The sequence below is a fragment of the Copadichromis virginalis genome, linkage group LG1 (assembly GCF_057382275.1).
Source record: "Copadichromis virginalis isolate Kocher_CV1m ecotype Utaka linkage group LG1, C_Virginalis_male_GT1.1, whole genome shotgun sequence".
Classification (NCBI taxonomy): domain Eukaryota; kingdom Metazoa; phylum Chordata; class Actinopteri; order Cichliformes; family Cichlidae; genus Copadichromis; species Copadichromis virginalis.
The window spans coordinates 722458-746133 of record NC_140618.1 but is presented as its reverse complement, the minus strand read 5'-3'; the positions used below and the strand labels follow the sequence as shown (position 1 = coordinate 746133).

General features: G+C 46.4%; 1 protein-coding gene across 2 annotated transcripts in view; it reads right to left on the bottom strand.

The window, feature by feature from the left end:
• Nucleotides 1-4414: 4414 nt before the first annotated feature.
• tshz3b (teashirt zinc finger homeobox 3b) overlaps nucleotides 4415-23676 on the bottom strand; it is a 28816-nt gene continuing 9554 nt past the window's right edge. Inside the window, exons 1-2 of one of the 2 annotated variants that reach the window (XM_085463905.1) lie at nucleotides 11336-12444; nucleotides 4415-8238 (exon numbers count right to left, since the gene is read on the bottom strand). In XM_085463905.1, the coding sequence (XP_085320031.1) occupies nucleotides 4613-8206 (3594 nt within the window). In that variant the 5' untranslated portion in view covers nucleotides 8207-8238; nucleotides 11336-12444 and the 3' untranslated portion in view covers nucleotides 4415-4612. Of the gene's footprint in view, nucleotides 8239-11335; nucleotides 12445-23676 lie in introns of those variants that run through there. The other variant, XM_085463822.1, reaches the window with a different exon arrangement.

Here is a 23676-nt window from a genome sequence, read left to right as displayed (position 1 = left end):
AAGGAGCTGCACATCTTGTCAGCATTGTTGTCATCTCCCATGAAGCTTAAACAAATATACCTGCCAGGTTTCTTACCTCGCCAAGAGGTGTCACAAAATGGACGTCCGAGGTAATTATAGAGCCGCAGACGTGGAAGGGAAACTCTGTGGGAGTGAGTGTCGCTCTTTATACTTTCATATCCCATGAGGAGGAAGAGGATGGAGCACCGCTGCTCTCTGCTTTTTAATCTAACACTGAGTGGATGAAACAGATTTTCAGTTTGCCGCGTGACAGAACGCGCGCATCTCTGCGTTAACGGTCATCTGCAGAGCACTTGAAAGATTTTATTCATGCTATTAGTGACAGGTTTTTTCTTTCCAGCATGTTTTAAAAGAGACTGTCATCATCATCATCATTATCTGCTTTTTTGTTATTAGACCTTAAAGGGGACACAAAACACTGAAATTATAAAGGCTAATTTACCCCACTGAGCCTTGCTCTGATGGACTGACATGGATAAAAAAAACATGCGTAGCACCATCTTCTGCCAGTACGTGACGTCATGTGGTTGGTTGGTTGCGGCTAATAGACCTGCATTAGTTTGTGTTCGCTAACTAGTGACAGGATCGATAACTCAGAGGAAAATAAGGACACTGAAACTAAACATCACTGTAGTGCTGCAACAATGAGTTTATGTTAAACCAGGATAAACTGTCCGCTTTACTGTCTGTCGCTTTAGCAGGAAGTAGCTGTTCGTTGTTTGGCTAGCTGCACTCATACAGGAAAATCCAGCTGTTAGCCGTAATGTTCGGGTATGTAAAGCACTTTATAAATGAGGACTGTGGAGGAGAGCCTTTGATTTTGTTTTGATTGGCTGGAGCTCACAAACAAGTGCTTTGAAAAGCAGGTGGGTGGGGCTTCCCCTCTCTATGATATCATCCAGATCCAAGAGTAGAAAAAACAGTCAAAGATCGAATGTTTAAAGCAGCCTTAGCTTTTAGCTCACTGCACGTACACTGGCCTCGTTATTAGAATCTCTGGTCATGTTTTACACGAATATTTGCCATTGAAAGAGGTGAGACATAGCAGACCACCGCCCAGTGTCAGGTTCATACCACAGCTGCTCTACATTAACAGTACTGGTTAATTATGTTTCTGTAATGGTTAATCCAGTCTGTGAGAGCTCTTCAGCCAAAATCATATTTTTAACTGTGATTACTGTCTTTATCTGTGAATTTTCATATTTAATGTGTGACAAGAAGCAGAAAAATTAATCAAGTGCATTAATATTATTTAACCAAATTACATTTAATTACAGTTACCTACATTTCTGAACAGAAAAATCTGTTTTAGTGCTCAAATATTATGCTTGATTCATTTTATTACATTTTAGGACAAATTCCAGCGTGCCAGCTCAAATTTGGGTATAAAGACACAAATTCAGTTTATATGTGGTGAATATATTTTTCAGTCTTAAACCTGTTTTTGACAGATTTCTAAAATATGAGTGTTTTTATGACAGGCGGTCTAATAAATTGTATATGACAGGAAGTATGAACTTCAGCTTTGAGCTTTTTTCAGATAAACTTGACTTAGATGTCTTTTTAGTAGACTGTAGTGTAACAACTCATTTGAATGTGAAGGACTCGGGAATGAAATGTCTGAGTATGCCTTAAGTTTGGAGATGCTTCACTTTCGGCTCCATTGATTCCTCCTGTGCATTTCCAGCTACTTCTTTGATTTTATCAGTGAGAGAATAACAATCATCAATATAAGTAATAATAATAAGAAGAACATTAATATAAGAACTCGCAACTGTCAGCAGATTCCTCGATGGAGATTGCTTAGAATGGACATAAATGTACTAAGACATGGAAAAACTACAGCGACAAATATGTTCATAAAGCACCACGACACGACCCTTAACTAAATTTTTTACTAGCGCGGTAATGATGTAATGTTTTTCTGTACTAAATTCAGTAGGTTGGTACTCACATTACAAAGGTTCTTCTGTTATCTGACGCTGGGTGGATAGGAAGAACAAAAGAAATCAGATTTTTTTCTTTCTGCGCTCACGCTACAATCAGCTGATTTCAGTTTGGTCTTTTCAGGAGCGGTAACATGACCATGACTATTGTTTTAAATGCACAAAAGGACAAGAGCGTGATGTTATGTGGAAACAGAAACTGATATTTATACCGCTAACAACATCATAGACAGCATGCTAATGCTGTGCTAGCTAACGCTATGCTAGCCAAGAGCCCAGAGTGATGTTAAAGCCGAGCATATGCAGACTCCAGCCCAGCAGCCAGAGCCTGAACTTCAACAGGTAACAAACTGAAGAGCTGTACAGTACAGCCATACAGTAGAATCACCATGACGACCACATTAAAGTCTCTTTGCGCTGGTTTCCATCTTTGTTTTGTGGATCTACAAGCGTTCATACTAAGAGGAAGATCAGGTGTACAAAGTAGGATAGAGATTTGCGTTGGTGTGTGCGACTGTAGCCAGTAGGTCTATATTGTTCATTGGTAATTATGACACAATGCGTTTCAGCTTGTTTAACAGAGAAACCCGAAAGCAGCGTAACAAATGACTTTGTCTGGCAAGTAGTTAAGTAACATACTGCATTACTTTTAAGAAAACTACGACTAATGTAAAACAGATAATGACCCCAGCACTGATGGGTGGAGGGTATTTGTTGTCCATTTTGAGATGACTTTATGGCCCAACGTTACAGACTAATCATGGCCAGCGTTGCTAAGTCTGCGCTCGATGGCTAACCTTGCTTTCTTGGTAGCGTTGTCGATAGCAGATACAATCCGAAGTCAGGAGATCGCCGCGCCAGTTTCCTTCAGCGGCTTTGTGATCCATGAGACCGAGCTCCTTAAGGCACCAGGATAACAGACGAGGCTACAGGGAAGCGCCACAACCATGGTTTCTGTTTGCATGTCTGAGACTGTGTGTGTGTTTGTCTCCCACACGCCCGCTGCTGCCACTCACTGTAAACTAGTCTGCAGTTCGTCACAGACAGACGCTGACACACTCCCGGTCTAATGTGCTCATTAGGGACTGCACAGCACACACATAATTGATAGCCACGACACACACAGTGCACACACACACGCGCATTATTGCAAAAAACAGTTTCCGTTTTTAATGCTGCAGTAGAAAACAAGGTTATATGAAGTCATATAATGGGGTTCATTGTCAAGAACAACAACAACAAAAAACAACAGAAGGAAGTGAAAAGACGACCGGCACAGAATGCATAACGGTGTCTGTGCTGTTTACATGCCCATATTTTACACATAAGTATTTTTTCTTCTTCTCTCTCCACTCTGGCAGCTGTCAGTTACTTCAGCAAATTAACTGCCAAAAATGCAGCCGAACCTGTCACTCAGGAGGTTAGCGTAGCCATGGTTACCTTTCATATCCCAAAAAGATAAAGCTGCAGAGGAATCATGGCCGACTAATTAGACAGAAAAAAAAGGAAAAAAGAAAAGGCATTCAGCGATATGAAACAACCCAGAGTGCTTATAAATAACAGTTTACATGTGAAACATCTTCATAAAGGAACATCTTTTTGTACAGCCTCAAATATCTTCTCACTGTTCGTTCACGTGTCGGATAAAAAGAGTCTTTAACCCTTTGAGCACGAGTCAGGAATAAAAAGATTCACCTGTTGTCCTTCGTTTGCTTTCTCCCTTTGTTTCTGTATCCTTTGATTAAATAACACATTTATAAAACTATTGTGCAAAACAATTTATTTATGTCTTCATATACTGTGCACCAGCAGATAGTCATAGTCCTTTAAATTAAAAATATAGAAACAATGCATAATTTAGACAGGATAAGTCATATGTCTTATGTACATATTTTACACAGACCTGAATTAATAGCGGCCCCTGATCAATGAAAGTAAATCTTTTTTTTTCCCTTTTATTCACAAAGCTGCGATATTTGTGTCACATCCTGTGAGACGAGGATCCCGCATCGGGCGGAGGATCTGCTTGACTCGACATTTTCTCTGCTTGGGACGTGACGCGTGTCTAATTTTCACGAGGGCCTCGATAAATTTCCAATCTCTAATCTCAAGTCGACAGTGTTTGGATGTCCGGTGCAGAAATGCTTTGACGTACTCAGAGGGTTAAATTTTAAATGCTGCCTCAGCACCAAAAACAATGAAACAGAAGACAGAGCAGTCAGGAGTGAAAAGAGAAAACAAACCATGAAAAGGGCACCAGGTTTAGCTCCAGAAGGTTCAACTAAACTTTGTTTTTTTATGCATGCAGCTTATCACACCTCAGTGATGCCAAAATATAAAAACAACAGAAATCCATTTACACAAATCTCAAAATACAAACACTTTGTTTTAGAGCTCTTTTTTTTTACTTCATATACTGCCCCATCAGCCCCCACCCAATCCCCGCCCTTAAAAAAAATGAACGTCTGCGTGAAAAGTCAGTCTACATCATACATAATAAAATTAAAAATCTTCTACAACACAAAATGTAAAACCATGTGCCGAAACTCAGAGCAGTAGTTGCATGGCATCTTTGTGCAGTCCTAACGCTTAAGGCGTCCTTCGTCATCGTTTCTCATCTGTCAGAGACGGCGAGCAAGCCGGTGCTACTGTTTGTCCAGCTCGCACACATACATGAGGTGATCCTCTGGCGACTTCCCATGAGTCTTACTCAGGTGAAGCTTGACCGCGTGCTTGCTCGCAAATGTCCGATTACACAGTTTGCACTGATAAAGGGCGCCGCTGTCGTCGTCCTCGGGAGAGGGCAACGGCGATTCGGAGGAGGGCAGAGATGTGGTTAAGGATGAGGACAGGGAGATGGGTAAGGAGGACGGGATGGATGTGGGGAGTGAGGACGGCAAAGGGTGGCTGGACGGGTGGAGGTTGGAGAACAGTTTCTCAGACAGTCCTTTGGTATGGCGTTGGTGGTGGTGTTGCTGGGAGATCTGGCTGAGCAGCTGCTCCCCAGAAAGCTTCGCCAGGTCTCGCAGGCGAAAGCCCAGGTGGGATTCCAGGTGGCTGACGTAGGTGGACGGCGAGCGAATCTGAGAGGCGCAGTCACTGCAGAAAAACACAGGGTGACCAGAATCCAGGTTCTTCAAGAACTTTGTGCCACCGGTTCTCCTCAGCTGGTACTTGACATTTGCCAGCCAATGGGATATGGTTGTCATGGAGAGACCCGTAAAGCGGGAGATATGCATTCTTTCCTGTGGGCTCAGGTCCGACATCATGTACTTGCCGTCATTTGTTTGTCTGAGACTGGAAGCAAACTGGGCCTGTAGGATGAGGAGGTGCTGAGGGTTCCAGTTGGACTGGCGGCCTTTACGCTTCTGGGCAGGCGAAACATCTTCGGTCTCTTCCTGCGTGACGCCGTCGATATCAGAGCGCTCGGACTGGCTGGTGGGCGTGGAGGACTTGGACACAGCCTGGCTTTCTGTCAGGTTCCTCAACATGTCTGAGATATCTGAGAGGGCGTTTTCTCTCAGAGGTGATGTGGACATGAAGGAAGCTACTGCAGCTGAGGCTTTGGTCATGCTGATGGTGGAGGAGGGAGACACCGAGGATGGGGTGGAAGTGGGGGAGGAGAGAGATGTCGACCCCAAAGAGTTGCTGCTTTTGTCTGCATTTTTTCCTTTGGTAAGGTCTATGGGTTGGTCGTTGTTCAGATGCTGCTGGTAGAAATATCGCTCGAGGTGCTCGCTACCGGTCTTTTTGGTCTGTGCTGGTGGTGTAGAAGCGGCCACTGCTGCTTTCTCAGCCAAGCTGTTGCTCATCTTGAACAGCATGCTCATTGGGTCCAAGGAGGGCAGGGCCGGCTTGGCGGCCTTCCCCAGGTGCACGTTCATGACGGACTGCAGCGCACTCAGAGGGTTCACAAACGGCTGTTCTGGAGGCGGGTGATCAGTGATGATGGCTGTGCTGCCACACGCAGAGGTGGGTGGGGGTGAGGTCACGGCAGCAGACTCTACACCATTCTCTGCCGTCTCCTTTGTAGACACATCCCCGTTTGCATCTCTGTGGTTGGGTCCATTTTCTTCTTCTGCACTTGCATTCTCAGGGGTCTTACTGCCTCCTGGTTGGCTTTCTTTGGGGGACTCTCCTCGGGCTGACTCCTCTGCCTCGCTGTTGCACGGTGAAGGGGTGGTGCGCCTCAGAGGAGAGCCCCTCACAACAGCAGCCGGCTCCCTCATTTTCTCCTCCACCTTGGCCACCTTCTCTGTCACTTTCTTGACGAGTTCCTCCATAGCATGGAAGTTGTTTTTAGGTAGTGGAGAGGTCTGGCAGCTAGGAGGCGAGATCAGCGGCTGGTTCTTGGCAGTGGGGGAGAGGATCTCCCCTCCGGGGAACATATATTTCAGTGGGGAGCTCTTTCCAGAGGTACCCAGTGAAAGCTTCATGATGTTTGGTAGCTGGTAGGCAGCGTGGATGCTGGGATATCCTCCCCAGCTGGGAGCTCCATTCTGGGCCTTGTTGATGGCTGAGGTCACTGTGTTCTCCAAGGACTTGAGGATATCAAGACCCCCCTTTGGACTTTCCTCCAGATCCTCCTCAGTCAGATAGCTATACTTTGAAGTGATATCAAACTTTTCCTCAACCTCCTCCTCACCTACGGCCTTCTTCTCCTTGCTCACATTGTTAACATTATTCAGAATGGACTCTGCAGTGCACTCCTCCTCCTTCGCCTCCTTCTTTATCTCCATAACCATAGGAGTGGGGGAGATGCTGGTCGGAGGAGGCACCGGGGCAGGTGGAGGGGAGAAGGTGGTAGCAGCCAGGGGGACCGACTGCACCTTCTCTTCAGCTGCTGAGTTTGACCTCGGTGCCTGGGCGGATGCCTCTATGATCGGTTTGCCTTTCTTAATCGCAGAGTTGGTGACTTTGATGAAATGTCCTGTCACCATCATGTGAGCCGTGAGCTCCTGCAGCGTGTCGTGAGAGCTGCCGCACTCCATGCATTTGAGGATCTGTGACTTCCTGGATTCGAACTGCCAGGCATAGCTGGCACCATTTTGGTGTCCATAGCGGTTGTTGGGCGTGATGTAAGGGTTGGTGACCTTTTGGAGTATATCGCCAGAGTCACTGAGGGAGGTGGGCTTTGGTGTGGCGCCTCCATTAGAGTCTGGCGAGCTGGGGATGTCCAGGTCAAGAGGGGCTCTCTTTCGAGCAGAAGAGATAATCTTAGCTGTCACAGGTGTGACAGGCTCTTTCAGAGGCACTTTCTGGTAGTGTTTCGTCTTAATCATGTGGACACTCAGGTCCTGAAGGGATTCAAAAGAGTGTCCACAGTACATGCACTTCAGAACCTTCTGCGCGTCCTCCTTCCCTTCCATCTCCAGCAAAGATCGTTTCCTAGGTTTGGACCACCGTTTAGCTCCCTCGCCATCCGTCTCGTGGTTATCATCACGGTAGTGGCCCGTCTCATTCATGTGCACCGTGAGCTCCACCAGCGTGTCGTATGCTGCGCTGCAGTCCTTACAGCGGAATTTGCTGGCACCAGTGAATATGGAGCCATAGAGCTTGGAGCTCTGCCGGTAGAGCTGGACGGTACTGAAGAGGTTGGGTTCTGTTGATGGGGTGCTCACGGCCACTGTAGGATGTTGGACCAGCGCCATCCTGTTGTGGTGGTTCTGGGAGACCTGCTGGAGGGTTTTAGCCATGGCTGTCTGGTGCCAGTCGTAGCCTCCGCTCCCACAGCTGCTGCTACTGCTGCTGCTGCTGCTGCTGCTGTGGCTGCGGGGGGGCTTCTCCGCTGGGGGCTGGCTCAGGTTCAGGTTTAGGGTGGACCAATAGGAATTGGTCAGAAAAGAGGTGTAAATGGCCTTCATCTTCTCCAGGCTGTCAGCAACAGAGCCTGTTGCTGCTAATATGGCCTCTTCGCCAGCGACAGTGGCGGCAGCGTTGGCGGCGGCCATCATGGTAGAGGAGGAGGACGGCGACAGGGCATTGGAGGGATCTTTAGAATGGAGGATCTCGTCCTCATTTTTAAGTGAGGAGCTATCAAAGTCAGACATTCTGTCACTGGTTTCGCTCAGATGGGACTCGCTGTCCAGCTCCTGACCAGAGAAGTCAGTGGCGTTGGGGGAGTCACGGAAGCCCGGCCGGTCCTTGAAGAGGAAGTCCTTGTCTGGACACAGGAGTTTGGCAGCGGGCTCTTCCCCGTCCTGGGCCGAGTCGTCTCCATCCAGGTCTTCATCCAACATAGCTGCTTCCTTCTCATCTTCAGGGACGTATGCTGCGAAATGAAGAACAAAGACAGAGAGAGATCGGTTAGACCTACCACAGGAGGAGGATTGTATTAGTCTCAGAGTTGATTCATCATGATGAAAACTCTTCTGACTAATGTGATTTTTGAAACATGTTGCTAATATTTCCCTGAACAGCTAAAGGATCAAACTCCAGTCCTCGGCGGCCGCTGTCCTGAATCTTTTCCATGTATCACTGCTGCAGCACACCTGAATAAAATTAGTACGTCATTAGCAAGACTCTAACGAACTTGACTGCATGCTGAGGTGGCAGTTCAGCCACTTGATTCATGTTACAGCAGCTCACGAGTGAATGAACATGGTGCAGTAAAAGTACTTTTAGAAGTACATTTTTCCAAACACATTTATTTAAATGAGCAGGTTGGGGGTTGCCACACCAGCATGCAGTCAGTTTTATTCAGGTGTGTTGCAGCAGGGATGCATGGAAACGTTGCAGGACAGCGGCCCTCGAGGACTGGAGTTTGACACCCCTGCTTTAGTGTGTGTGAGGGGCACATGCATCATGACGGGCGCGTGTTGCTTTGAATAAGGATAAATGAAATGTTTGCATCGTGTACATGGCCTGACTGCTTTCTCTGAAGCAGCAAACAAATAAATGCAGCGTATCTGTGAGTGAAACAGCCTCGATCTTCAGGACATCTTCTGAACCTGTTGAGAGGCAGCATGAGCCGACGGCACGGGCTTCACACTTTGTGCAATCGTTCACAGATGAAGGATTTACTCCCATAAACGGGACTCGTGCTCGCACTGACATTGTTTTCTCATTGGAACCGAGTCAGCACCCCGCCCCTCCTCCCTCAGGTCTTTGTTCTGCACAAAATCAGCGGGAGACAGGCGGAGAGAGAGACTGAGGATGGGAAGAGAAAGATGAAGTGAGGGAGAGGCGAAAAATGTCTCTTCAAACACAACTTGCCACCTTATTCTTCTCAAGGGGCAACAGCTTGAAATTAAAACTAAATTTGAAATTAATGAAGCACATTCTGGCGGTGGCATTCGTTTCTGAAGTAATAAATTACTTGTATCAACCTCGGAGACAGCGGTTCCTGTCTGTCAATTAATATGTCTTACGCTTCTTCTGCAGACTCTAATGCATTCTCTAACAGACACACTCGCCATTTAAATTAAGCATGCATGTTCACTCATTACACCGCTCAGCCCTCGCCTCCTCGTAAATAAAAAAAATGTATGTACGTTTCCCTGCGACAAATCTCTCCCCGCAAAACCCATTTGCTTCAATTACAGAAGATTAGAAAAAAGTTTAGAGTTATTATTTACAGTTTAGCTGCAGGGAGACGGCTCGAGGATCTCCATTTATATTCAAATCCCTCCAGTTTAAGAAGAATACAGTGGAAATCACACAGAGAAGAGATGCATCAAGACAAATCACACTGTCGCCTCTCCGTGCAACTACCAATGTTTTCTTTGGTTAATAAGTCCATCAGAGGGGAAGCAGATGAGCAACGCTCGCGCTGTGCACGTCGAGCTGAGCGTGCTCGCACGCGCACATGCAACAGATACAGAAGGAGAGGGTGTGTGTGTGTAACGGGCTGTCACTCGCCCATCTGACCTGGCGTGTAAGCACAGGAAATGCATCTGTAACCACAATCCACCGCTTTCACAGACACAAAGGCTACGTTCACACTGCAGGCGAAAGCGACTTTTTTGACCTTCTGCGACCCATCTATCCGATCATGGTGTGACAGTGTGAACGGCACAAATCCGATATTTTTAAATCCGATCTGGGTCACTTTCGTATGTGGTCCTGAATCCAATACATATCTGATGTTTTAGAAAGGGACTGCTGTTTGATGGTCATGTCGCATTAAATCCGTCTTTTATGTCACTGACACAATACAGACGCCAATTATCAGCGCCGGAGAAGACATCACGAACGCTTCCATCCAGTACAACTGTTGGGAAGACAACGTTGGAGAAACGTGAACATTTTATTTGTACTGTATAATCTGCAGATTCTGACAGAAATCTGCAGCTATCCTCTGAAGCACTGCTCCTCTAAAACAGCAGTAAGGATCATTATTAGGACAAATGTAGATAACACAATAACTTTATAACTTAAAGCAAAGTTGGGAAACGTAAAGTCCGAAGTCTTTATATTGAGGCCATCAGTCAAACATACTGTTTGCTCTGGGTGTAAACAGAGCGCGTTGTGTGTGACGTCTTCTTTTGCGCATGCGGCCACTTTGAGGGTTCACACTAGAGCGCGTTGGCTGTCGCATTTTGTTTGTAGTGTGAACGAGCAGACAAAAAAATCGGATTTGATGAAAAAAATCGGAATGGAGCATTAAGACCTGCAGCGTGAATGTGGCCAAAGAAACGAGCTGCCGCAGACACCGTCAGAGGTCTGGTCCCACTGTCTCTGAGCTGATTATTCTAGCCAATAAGGTTACGTCCCCATGCTGTCTGTTCGGCAAAGACTGGACACAGTGGGGGAATGACGCTGAGAGGTCGGTCGTGCTTTAACCGAATCTTGCCATAGCTCAGATGGTTTTAACAGGTTTTTGTTGAGCAGGAAAAAAACCACTGAAACCGGAGCAAAGTGACACAAACAAAACTTCCTGCCTGGAATACCTGCACGACCTGCTGGCATCATGTGTGTGTATGTGTGTGTCTGTAATGTACGTGTGTGTACTGCATCAGCAGTGAAACGGAGAGAGGAGTCTTTGTCATTGTCAGGCTCCTGTTTGCCGTCGGCGATGATACGACACTGCCGTGGGATAAACAGATGTAGAGAGACACAGATATCCCCGAGCCATCACGCGCACACACACACTTCCTGTATGTACTGTATGCACTGCAGTGTAACAGCTCTGTGCCTCGAGGCGATCTCTGGAGTTTGTTTTCAGGGTCCACCTGAAAAGCTTTAAACGCGTCACGGCGAGCGCTTTAAACCCGTACGGTCATCTGACCTCTCACCGACACTACGTGCGGTAACGGCGCCCTTTGTTGCAATAAAGCAGCTGTGTATCTGAATGCGTTTCGTCTCTCAGCCTCCTTGGCTCTACCTCCGTCTGTCTCGAGCCGCCACCCGTGCATACGAGCACTCACCATCTGCTGTGAATCAGCCCAAACGACAGCTGTGTAAGAGAACCGTGCAGAGCCACAGCAGCCCAGAGCGCTCATCGAGGCCAAACGTGAGCACGTGAAACCACATTACGGCGAGCCGCCTCTGAGAGAATCCACGTCTCTGTAAAGTACACAGCTTTTATTGGAAACCACGTTTTAGTGGTGAAAGTGTGGAACAAAGAGCAGAACTGCAACAAAGGCAATGAGATTTGAAGATCAGTGGTTCTTCCTCGTTTAAAGGCTTTGTGTTGCTAATGTTTGTGGTTCTTCCAACGGTTCCTCCTGGATTCTCCTGGAGTCTCTGAGCAGTCCCTCAGTCTGTCAGCCCGAGTTTTATCCTAACACGCAGCCTGCAGGAGGTCCAGATGTTCTCGTGCAGCACCTCTGATGAGTTAGCTGAGTCTGTGCTCTGATGAAAAGGCTGGAGACAGGCGAGCAGCTCTAAGATGATACATCATCTCAGTGGCAGGAAGTGAATTATGAACTTCTCTAAATTTCTCAGCAGGAGATGTTTAAAGACATGACGTCGATTCAGATTTGTACTATCCAAAGTCCTTCAGGCCTTCACCTTCACAAAGACCTTCACCTTTCTTAAGAAGACCAAAGTTTAAATGCAGCATCTGAAAACTTCCTCATGTATACTGAGAAAGACTTTTCCAGTCACTCTGCTTCTCTGTGACATCACACTGTAATATTTTCATCGTGTGTACGGCATGTGTGAGGGGTCAAAAATCCTGCAGCTCTGATTTTACTGCAGGTGAATTAGCCATGTACACCAGAGAGGAGGGAGGAGGAGGGAGGATGAGGGGGGAGGAGTGAAGTAAAAAATGAGGACACACACGCTGAGATGATCCCCAACGCTGCTGGCTCGGGCTCGATTGTGACCCAGGATACTGAGATCAGTACGCACGCGTACACACTTATACCACGCTGCAGTACGAGGAGGCAGGGTCAAACACACCAGGTATGCAGGTGCTCTTTTAATTAGTAGAGCAAGCTGCAGATGAAGGATCAGCAGGGTGGAGAAGCTGGTTTGATCTGAGAGGAGAAAAAATACAAATTTTTTTCCAGTTTTTCAGGACATTATACTGCTGCTGTTCTATCAAAATTTTAAACAAATATCCTCATATGTGGCTCTCATTTTTCTTAAAAACAAAAATAAGGTAAAAAAAAATCTGGTAATTCTTTGTTTTTACATTCATCGGGCCCCAATTAGCCAAAATATCAAAGAGAAATTAAAAATGCTGCCGTGGAAGAGTTCGGGTCTTAGGAGGTTAATGTGGTGAGGGTGGAACTTTAACCATCTTTTCCTGAAGCACGTCGAGCGGCTTTAATGCCTAAAACTGATCCAGCCGCACGTTTAGCCCCCTCTAGCCTCCTGACATGGAGTGTTGTCTCTCAGTGAACAATACCACCTAACGACACGGTAACGAGACACGGCTCGGGGAGCGCTGCTTCATGATGATCACGTCCTCTCCCTGCCTCACGTCTGTCCCTCCGCAGTCAGCAGAGCAGCCACGTTAATGAAGTTAATTGAATCCACGATCAATAACGCTTAATTATAGTGATTTGAAATGCACAGACAAATTGGTGGGATAGCCCTTCTGCACGTGCACTCAGGGTGCTGTAGTTCCTCTAGCTATGAGGCGTGTGGCCTCACAGCTGCTAGCAGTCTGGAGCAGCATTGGCGACAGCGTTCACCTGCATGGACGTCAGCTTGGGAGGTTTCACAGCTGACTATTGCCATGACGACAGCACAGCTGATAAAGCTGTGTAGCTAACGTGCTCTCGGTTCAGCGGTGATCTCAGAGCTTTTGCATTCTGAGTGGAAACGTGCACACAGCGAGTGTGGGAAGTTGCTTGGTATCTATTACCTGCCAGTCTGCTCTGATCTCTTTGGACAGCTCTGATCAAAAGATGTCATCCAGTCCACTCGACCCGGCTCGCCGGGGGAGCGTGCGTGCACGTGTGTGTGTGTTGCCGAGTAAATCACAGCGAGGCCTGGGTGTAAACAAAATGACAGGATCACTTTAAGGTTCTGTCAAGTAGGCAGGAGGCGATTATGATAACGCCCGCTCTGTTCCAATGCAAACGGACACACTTAAATTCAGCGGGCGTGGGATCGCACCCACGGCGGAGCTTGTTCTCCGCGTCCGCCGCTCTTCTTTAGTCCTCCTCGCCTCGCAGAAATAATGCCTTTCTCTGGTGCTCAGTAGAGCTCGACTTACAGGCTGGATGTAAACACACAGAATGACATCTTCCTGAATGTGGGCATGAAACAAAAGAAGTCCTTCGAATGAATCTGCGCGGCAAACGTGGATGTAAAGAGGCTGAAAGAAGTTCCACGGAGGCAATAAAAGGTGTAAAATGTGCCGAGTTTGGGAGAAAAGAAAAACGGTGCGCAATAAAACTGGAAAACAGCTCTGCTCCGAGGCAATTTAGACTGCAAAACACAAACCATTAAGTTTGTGCATTATCTTTTAATTTAATCTTGAATGATTTATAATCCATCACGCAAGGCTTCAACCATATCCAATTATTCTCTGCTGCTTGATTGACAACAAATGTGATTTATTAAGCTAATAAAAAGTGACGTGCTCTGAAAATAACCAGCGAGACGGACACGCAAACACCTGAGAGATCGATACTCTGCACGTATGTGTGTGACTTTAAAGCCGTGCGAGAAAACCCTTTGAACAATCACGTATGCATCTCTTTACTTAAAAGAGAAATCCGTCTCCATCCAACGCGCTCGCTCTGCAGAAACGTCGGAAATCAAAATGTCAGCCGTGTGACGACTGATGGCTTTTCCTCACGCAGGCCGACTGATTATATTAGACTTTAATTCCTCCGTCCGCGGCTTACGTGTCATCTTAGTCTGCGCTTTATCTGCTAATGTTACGCTCAATCACTTGATATTAATGAAAAACAGAGAGCCAAGCAACGTGTGTGTGTGTGTGTGTGTGTGTGTGAGGAGGAGGGGGTTAACGGTCTACAGTTTACATGCATATCAATGTAGGAGTGTGCCATTAAGAAATATTAGCATGTTTACAGCATCACGCCGTGTACGGGCTCATTTAGTGAAGCCGACACACACACACACACACACACACACACACACACACACACACACACTGTGAAACAACAGAGATAATTTTAAATCTGACCAGGAAAGAAAATTACGCACATTACAGAATCGTACGTGTTCGTGACGTAGTGTGGAAAAAAAGGGGTTTGCTGGAGCTGACAGCCATCGACCTCCAGGGCTGACACATGAGCCTGCAGTTCCTCTAATTCTCTGCAGAGGCAGCAGTGAGCAGGTCCTCATGTTAAAGCAGAAACATTTAGAGCCTGTTACAGAGACAGTGTGGTCAGTTTGCATTATTAGGGGCGTGGCCTCTCTGACTGACAGGCAGATGGTGACACAGGTGGCTGTTGCTCCTAGTCAGAGCGTTTATGCTGTTGGAGCTTTTGTAGCATTTTTAATGACATCATGTGACCAATAACATGGCTGCTGTGAGGTCACTGGACTAACAGACCATCCAAGAAGACGGAGCTCTAGTTTTAGGATTTTATGGCTAAGCTAGCAAGCATCAGGGGAGAGCTAAGCTCTTCACCCCAAAAACAAACGGAGGCTTTGCTACTAGGAGGTGACACCATGGTGGAAGGTCCATCTTTGATATGACAGACACAGGGTCATGCATGTGAATGTGTGCATGAGCGACAGGGCAGCGCATGATTAAACGTCATCCTAACGTTGAATTTACAGCTGATTTTCCAGCAGTTTGGTTTGTGCAGATAATGTGGGAGACTGATCTGGTCCCAGCTCGTTTCCCTGATCGTGACGGGTTCTGATGTTCTTCTGTTCTCCTGAGTTTAACTCCTCCAGCTCTGCAGGTGTCTGCAGATACAGTTCAGGTTCACGCTGTGCTCCTCTCCGAGCTGCAGACATGTTGACACATCATTGCTATGACTCAAAGCAACAAACAGGCGCCATGATTACGAACGCTGATTATGTTTCAGCTCCAACATGTTTCCTTTAGAAAAGTCTGTGCTACACATTGTTCTACACATGAGTTCCTGACGCCATCGATACGGACTAAACAACATCTCCATCACTCACATCAGCTGTGCAACTCATTTTACTCTCACACGTCTGTCACACACGTGTCCCTGTGATTCAAAGGAAACTAAAGCCACCATGAGTCACCAGAAAGTGAGCTTCCTGTTCTCAGGCAGAAACCGAAGCATGGCTGCTGTATGTTTATGATCAGCTGAAATCAGACATCATCTTATTCTGAACTGTAAGTCATGCAAAGCTACCCCAGCAGAGAGCAGCTGGGGCCACGTTACAGTTGGTGGTGAGTCTCAGAGGAGGACGAACTGCTGAATCCGCTCGGATTTCTCAAGTTTCTCTCTGAATCTGCAGCTTTCCTCTGCAGGATGGAAACACATGGAGGCCGTCAAACTGAAACGATTTCACCTGCTGATCAGAACATCAACAGATCTGTTCACTGACACCTTCATCGTATGCAGCAATTAAAAAGAAACCTGAGCTGCGGCTTTAAAAACACATTAGCATGTTGTTAACATCTCATGTGATGGATCTCCGGTCCACGCTGCCCCTCTTCATCAGTGTGTGTGTGTGAGGTTTCAGTTTCAAAGCGCTGTGTGTGTGCGTGTGTGTCTGTGTGTAGTTTCCAGCGTGGTGGTAAATACACAGACAGCCATGAATGATGTCAGGAAGCAGAGCGCCATTTTTAATCATGTAATGAGACCCCGAAGACCAGAAAACACCAGACCGAGTGCTTTAATGTCACACAGATGATGTCAGAGTGGGACCAGAGTGTGTGTGTGTGTGTGTGTGAGAGAGAGAGAGAGACCAGGCTGCAGGTGAAGCAGTAACACACAGCTGTGAGAAATGGTGAGCTGGGCTTGACGTCCTCGTCTCTCCGTGACCACAAGTCTTCAGAAAACCATCTGTGGCTCACCTTCAGAGAGCTGACAGGAAGTTAGACTTCTGAACTGCGGAGCCTCTGTCTCTGAGTTAGCCCCATGTTAGCAACACAAGCTTTAACATTCAGAGTTACTGTTTCTATGGCTCGTGTTAAACAAAGACCTGACTTCAGAAATCTAGGTGAGGGACAGGGGAGCTGCCTAAGGTGTTCGGACCTGTTCCTGCAGAGCTCCATACGAATTAAACCGAGCACCATGTGAAAACAAAACGCCGTCTACGATGAACACATCCGCTCACGTGGAGGCCTCGGTCCAACGTTCCACTGTCAGGACGATGATCGCTCCTGCAGTCAGGTGATAATGTGACTGCAGGCTTCTCTGTCTGAACGTTGCTACCGTGGGATTACTTAATATCTGAAAAACAACTGACCTGCCACAGCCACGCCGATGTGTTTGTGATATATCGGCGCCAGCATTAATGCTTCCCCTCCCTTGAAATCCCTTCTCTTTCACCAAACCCTGCTGCTGTGGTGTCCTAAAAAGGAGAAAAGAGCTTTCACAGGCTCGTCCACATCGAACTGCACCTCGGGACACTGGGTCACATTTGTCCAGAGGATGCAGAGATTTTTAAATTTGCACCATCAGGAGACGATCTGTGCTCAAACTGAAGAAACGGCATCATTAATTTGGTGTCTGTGATGCTGATGAATGAGACGTTTCACTGAAAAGCTGGACTTCATTTACAGGAAAAAGACTGCTGTAAGTAGTTTTAATTTTATGCTTTGTGCTCTACCAAACAAAACCATCTCCTCCACGATGCTCATTAATTTTTATATACAAATATTTACATCCAGTGTGAAGTTATGAGGCCTTAAAGCCTCCAGATGCTCCGTAACTCCAATGTTTCTCCCGCTGGATGTCAGAGTAGACGATCAATCAGATTACTGCTGACAGATGTCACACAGAAGGAAAACAAGCGCCGTACCTGCCCTCTCATGTGGGTGGGTTTTAACCACCTTCAGCACCAGGTGGTCACATGTTGGTCATATGCTCCACCAAAACCTCTAAAGTTTGTGTATCTGTCAAACCAAATCAGTTTAACCCAAAATATGCTGTTGGTTTGGTCTGAATCATCAGGGCTTGCTCGCCTTTAAGTCGCTGTAACCCCACAGCTTTAAGAGAAACCCCAACAACCCTTTGAGCACTCAGCAAGAGAAGGAAGCAAAAACTCTCTTTTAACAGGAAGAAAGAAACAGACGAGCAGGAAAACACAGAGACGCCAAAACAAATGTGTGTGATTGGAGCTTAGTGTGGGAGTTTTTCTTGCGCACCTCCTCACCATAACAGATGATCTGATATCCTCGTGTCGGTGTTGTTCCCACATCATCATAATAAATGTTGTTCCAGGTTCAACATTGCAAGTGACCAATCACATTGTTGTGATGTACTTTTGCAAGCCAAGCCATTCATTCATTTATGAAATTCCAGTGTTGCAAGGACAATATGCATAATGCTTACCGTTTATTAAAGAACAGCATCCTGAAATGCAAAGAATTCAAATTGCTGGATCGGCGGACAGAGGTGGTTTCTCGCAAGTTAAGTAGATTTTTTTTTTTACGGCGCTTTTTTCCGAAGTCGCAAAAGTATGACGTCACAACAATGCGATTGGTCACTTGCAATGTTGAACCTGGAACAACATTTATTATGATGATGTGGGAACAACACCGACACGAGGATATCAGATCGTGCTCACCATAACACCAATCCACACGTTAGTGAAACGAGCCCACGCGGGAAGCATCGTCGGTGGCGAGTCCACACACTCTGACCACAGTTTGTGATTCAAACAAGAAAACCTGACAGTGCCCAAGCGTGAAAAACCAAGTAACGCTTAGCTTCATCCATGCCGTGGACTGAGGACTGGACCGACACCAGCTCACCGCATACCCCCGGTTCAAGATGTGACAGGACCAGCGGTAATTTGAACTATATGATAAGAATTGTTCAGTAATTCCTGAGAAACATTCCTGGTTTGGGTTCAGTCCAGATTAGATTTTTTCAGTGTTCAGACAGAACCAGCCGCATGTGGAGACACCCAACGATTGATCAATAACTCAATGGCTGCTCGTTAATCAATCAAGTGTCCTTTGACTGGGTTGTGCTCATCTAAGTAAAGCAGAGCAGACTGTCATTTCTGTGTGTGGCGTTCACTGACACCGAGTAGCACCCAGGGCGAAGCTCGAGGCGAAATCATTCCTGGTGGAGTTACAGAAAGGCAGGAAGCAAAACGTTAAACACTGACTGAAGCTCGGCAACTGACATCCACCTCTGCCACTCGCTGCATTTCTACACGTGCTCTCTGGGCTTCCTGTGTGAGCGTGTGCCGCTCGGCTCTAACCCCGCCTCCCGGCCTCTGTCTGCAAGGTCACAGGAACCTCCCACAAACGTTCCAAACACGGGCGTTTTGCCTGAAGCCGATAAGATTTTATTGCACAAAGACAGGTTTGTGATTGCATATGAAGAAAATCTGCTGTAGGATTTTTACTGACACGTGTTCGCTGCTGAGTTAACATGAACCACGTCTGCCTGACTCGTGGCAGCAGGCTGGCGGGATCAGAAGGAAGGACTGACTGCAAGCAGAAAATCACACGCTGCTGTGCAGAGGGTTCACCTCGAGGCCACAAAGTCCCACCCATGACACAGCAGTACCTTCTCAGAGAGGTCACCTGCTGATGTGACCACTTCTTATAGAGCATTCACCTCTAGCTCAAACACAGTTCAAAATGTAATAAAACTGAAATACCTTTAAAAAAACTACGTGGCAGGACGCAGGCTTGTGCTTGAGTCAGAGTAGTGGGTGCGTCTGCGGTGGACGACCCTGTTGTTAAGGCGGCAGCTCGTTCCCGTCTCAGTGACGAGCCTCAGGCTCACTTACACAAAACCTCCCGATCTTCTACATCCACCTTTCTGAATGAAGGCCATCTTAGTTTGAGCTTCTACGGATGAAGATACAACAAATCATAACTTTAATTCTGAGTTATTGTCCAGCCCACTGTGAACATCTATCCACCCACTTTGTTACAGTCTGTTGACTTTACTCCACGAAACACTTTCAGTCAACCCAAAATCTCTTTCAGACACGAACACACCCCGGGGGTTCCCGTCACACTGTGGAAACGCCGATCACAGACCTGACACGGACACGTCAGCTCCGACGGAAACAACACAAAGACCAGCAATTAGGGCTGAACGATATATCGCATTTGCGATAATATCGCGACATGATCAAGCGCAATTTTCTAACCGCAAAGGCTGCGATTATACTCTGGACATGTCTAAATTCATGGGCTGCATCCTCCTGAGGCCGCATTTGTAGACCGATTACGTCACAGCGACGCGCCGAAGGCTGTCCAAATGACTACCATATCCCAGAATTCATAGCGCGGCCCAGCCAAACTCCAGTTTCCAACAATGGCGGCCGCTACTAAGTTTTAAAATTACTCATACTAATCTTTCTGGGTCACAAAATAAACTTTTAAAATATTTTCAGGCGAGAAAGTAGTTGTGTAAACATCAAATATCTGCTCGGTTTATCAAGATATCCCATATTTGCAAAAGTGCTTCGACGTTTTCAGAGGCGTCTGCTACCCACCAGCTCGACAGCTAGCCGGGAGCTCGAGGGTTACTGATGCGGCCGAGAACGGCACAACTCCCGGCACATCATTTTCAGATCACCGCGGAGTTTCGCTGCTCGGGTTAAACGTAATATATAAGTCACTTAGACAACCTAAAAATGTTATTGTTGGGCTTTTTTCAGTGTTTTGTTTGTTCGTGAGTAAATCGGTTTGGCTGAGATTAAAGTTATTAGATTAGATAAAATAAAACTTTATTAATCCCCCGGGTGGGTTCCTCCTTGGTTTTCACACAGCTGACTAAACGTCAAACAGAAAACTTATTAAACAGAAGTATGAGACAGTCGAGAATTTACACCAGTGTCTGGTTATATTTTAGATAGCAAGAAGCAGACGGCCGAGTTTATTAAACTCCACCGAGACAGCGGTGACGCTAATCAGAACTAGACCGTCCAATTTCACGCCTTTAAATTTTAAAGGCGTGTTTGTGTGTGTGTTTATACAATTGCTATTATGTTTGCACTTTATGTGTAATGTTACTGACTGCAGAGATCAGTAAGATGTGTGTATTTTTTATTTATTAGTTTTATTTATTTAATATTATTTTGTAATTGAATGACTGTCTAGTAGTTCACAGATGTCGAAAAACTGAGTGTGGTAAAGCCACTGATTTTGTTTATGTATATTTCTGCAATCTGCACATTGTACTGACTTTCATTTTAATGTTTACACCAGGGTTCCTTGTCAGCACTTTATGCTCAGATGTTTGTAAGCTAAAAATAAACTATTGTGTATGTTCAAATATACTGTTGTGATTGAAGAAGTTAAATAAAAATGTCAGTCATCAATTCATGCATCACCTCATGTCATCATAACAGAGGTCTGTCTTCCAGGAAAGAACAGTTTAAAATTAATGTAATATAGTATTGGCCATACTATATGATGTATTGCTTGTCTTTGTTTAATAATACAGAAGACAAAGACCTTAAAAAATAATCGCATATCGCATCGCAATCGCAATATTGGGGCAAAAAATCGCAATTAGATTATTTTCCATAATCGTTCAGCCCTAGCCTAAAATCAGACTAATGTTTTCCTCTCAGGTCACACTGAGGGAAACGTTCACATTCAAACATTGAATGATTCGATTCATTTTCATTGTTACTGGTTTTCATGTGCACGGTGACGGAGTGACGTTTCCAGATGAGTGAGCCCACACGCTCAGGGAAAGGCTTCATGTCTGTCCCTAAACGTGCACGAAACACAAATCCGGACCTTCGATGTGACCTGCAGAGCCTGAACCATGAAATAACGGAAATAATCATTTTAGTTTGCATCATACTTGCTATGGTGGCAGGAACTGTTGCTTAAAGCTGTGAGTTGTTACTGAAACTGCACATCCACTGACTTTACTTCCTGTTAAACTTATTTTTATATTATTTTGTGCTTTTTGAATTTCCAGGGGGAATAAAAGCTAGTGAGGCTACTTCTGCGCTCACATTTGATGCGTGCTGAGTCAGGACTGCTGCACGGAGGATCCTCATTTCAGCAGATTCAAATTAGGAAGCGTCATCAGTGACAGCAGCTTGGCGGAGAGAGGGAAGCAAACCGCCATCTTTTACTTACACAGCTCTGATTTTAAGGCTGTATCACCCCTACACTGGTACAACAAGGTACACATAGTACTTACAGTAGCTTCCTCTAGCTTTAAAGTTCAGTATCAGAAAATAAATACAAATAGAAATGAGGTTGAATATTAACTGAATAGAAAAGCCTGCTATTGTACATGTACAACAAAACTGTGGGCGCTCCACGCCGTGTGTGTTGGAATAAATAACAGATCAGGTAAATGAAGCTAAAACTTTGAACACATTTGACAAATTCAGGTCTCTCAGGTTCAGGTGAGTTTCCTCCCACAGCCCGCAGGTGTGCATGTTTGGAACCTTTTTGGCTGTTAAACAGTTAAAGAATAATTTGCACAGAAACGTCTGAAAGTGGACGCAAAGCGCCGTTTCTGCACGGGTCCTCTGAGTATGGCGGAGGTTGACGCTGAAAAGCGAAGGTTCTTGATTTTCTGGAAACCTAGCAGACTCAGAACCAAACGGCTCGTCTTCGGACGGCAGATGTGCTTCCAGATGTTCCGAGGTGATCTCGCTTCACGGTGGACGTTTCTGCTCTGCTGCCTGCAGATACAAACGGGCTCTGAGGATTTAACGAAGAACAAAACAAGCAGCAGACAGAAGACCTGCAGACGCAGACACCTTCACAGCGAATCCACATAAATCAACTGGGTCACGTGACTCCATCTTTAAATGCAAACATCATGTTTTTCTGAGCAGAGCGACTAACTCTCAGTTGGCTCTCTGAACCGGAGGTGACGGATGGATCTTCAGCACTCTGAGAGCACTCTCCATCCCTCCGTGAAGCCTTTTTAAACCCTTTCTCTGGTTTTTCCAGCCCATCTCCTCCTAATTAATAAGAGCAGGAGAGCCTGTTTTATCAGCATTCACTCACTCCACTCGTCTGAGGGAGGAGGAGGAGGGGGGGTCACGCGAGAGCAGGAGGAATCTTAAAGAACTACTGAGCGATAGCAGTGATGAGGAGTCCTCCTCTTCCTCTCACCTTTTCTTTTTTACTCCTCTTTCCTGGACAAACCTGGGACCAAGCGGCAGCAGCAAGGGTCATATCTTTTTAATTATCTTTGCCGCCTTTGATTAATTATTCGCCGTGACAACAGCACGTCGGTAATGCTTTTCACCTGCCGCCGCTGACTGACGGCCCCTCTGTTGAACTCTAAAGCAAACAGCTGCTGCCATGATCGCCTAGCAACGGCCCGTGATGGATGAGGAGCAGAGACGGATGGCCACAATAAATCAGCACGTCTGCCTCGGTGCTATAGAAACCTGGGAGGAGAGGGAGCGACGGAGGGCAGGGGAGGAGGCGGCGCTCCAAAAAACACTGGAAGGAGCAGCGAGGAGGATCCACGGAGGCTACGTGCTGACTTCCTCTCTCACCGAAAACTCTCGCGGGGTTAGCGGTGAATCTACAGAAGCGGCCAGGAGGTGGCCGAGCCCACAGTCTGAACCCGGGGACCAATCAGAGCCTACAGAGACAGGACGCAAACAATACAGCCAGGCATCCAGGATTGGAAACACACACACTCAAATGGGCCTGCTGGTGCTTCTGTCCTCCCGCTCCAGAGTAGCTCAAGTCTGCAGTATCCATGTGACCGTGGCGATATACCCCAGTAACAAGTGAATCACCCACCAGTCAAAGCACTTTAGACTGACATTCACTTCAAGCTCTTTATCTAGCTCTCGTCCATTAGCAGCTTCACAGTCTCCAGCTAACCCACCCAGCTCGTGTTTGGACTGGAAGTCGGAGAACCCAGAGAACCGCCACGTGGAGAACATGCAGCCTAGCATTAGGTCGCAGTGTCCAATCACAATCGTGACTGCTGTGGTTGCTCACACCTTTAATCTCGCTCTTCCTGTAGTTCATATACACCCCCCCACCCCCGCGTGTCGGGTTACAGCTCTGCAGGGATCCAGTCTAAATAATGTAACAGTGATGAATGAGGGGCCAGATTCATATCCATCAACAGGCTCTTTTTAAGGAGCATCCATCTTCTTCCTGTAAGGCCTCCCTTTGAATCAGAGGACAGGCTCTGTGTGTGTGTGTTGGACACACACACACACACACACACACACACACACACACACACACACACACACA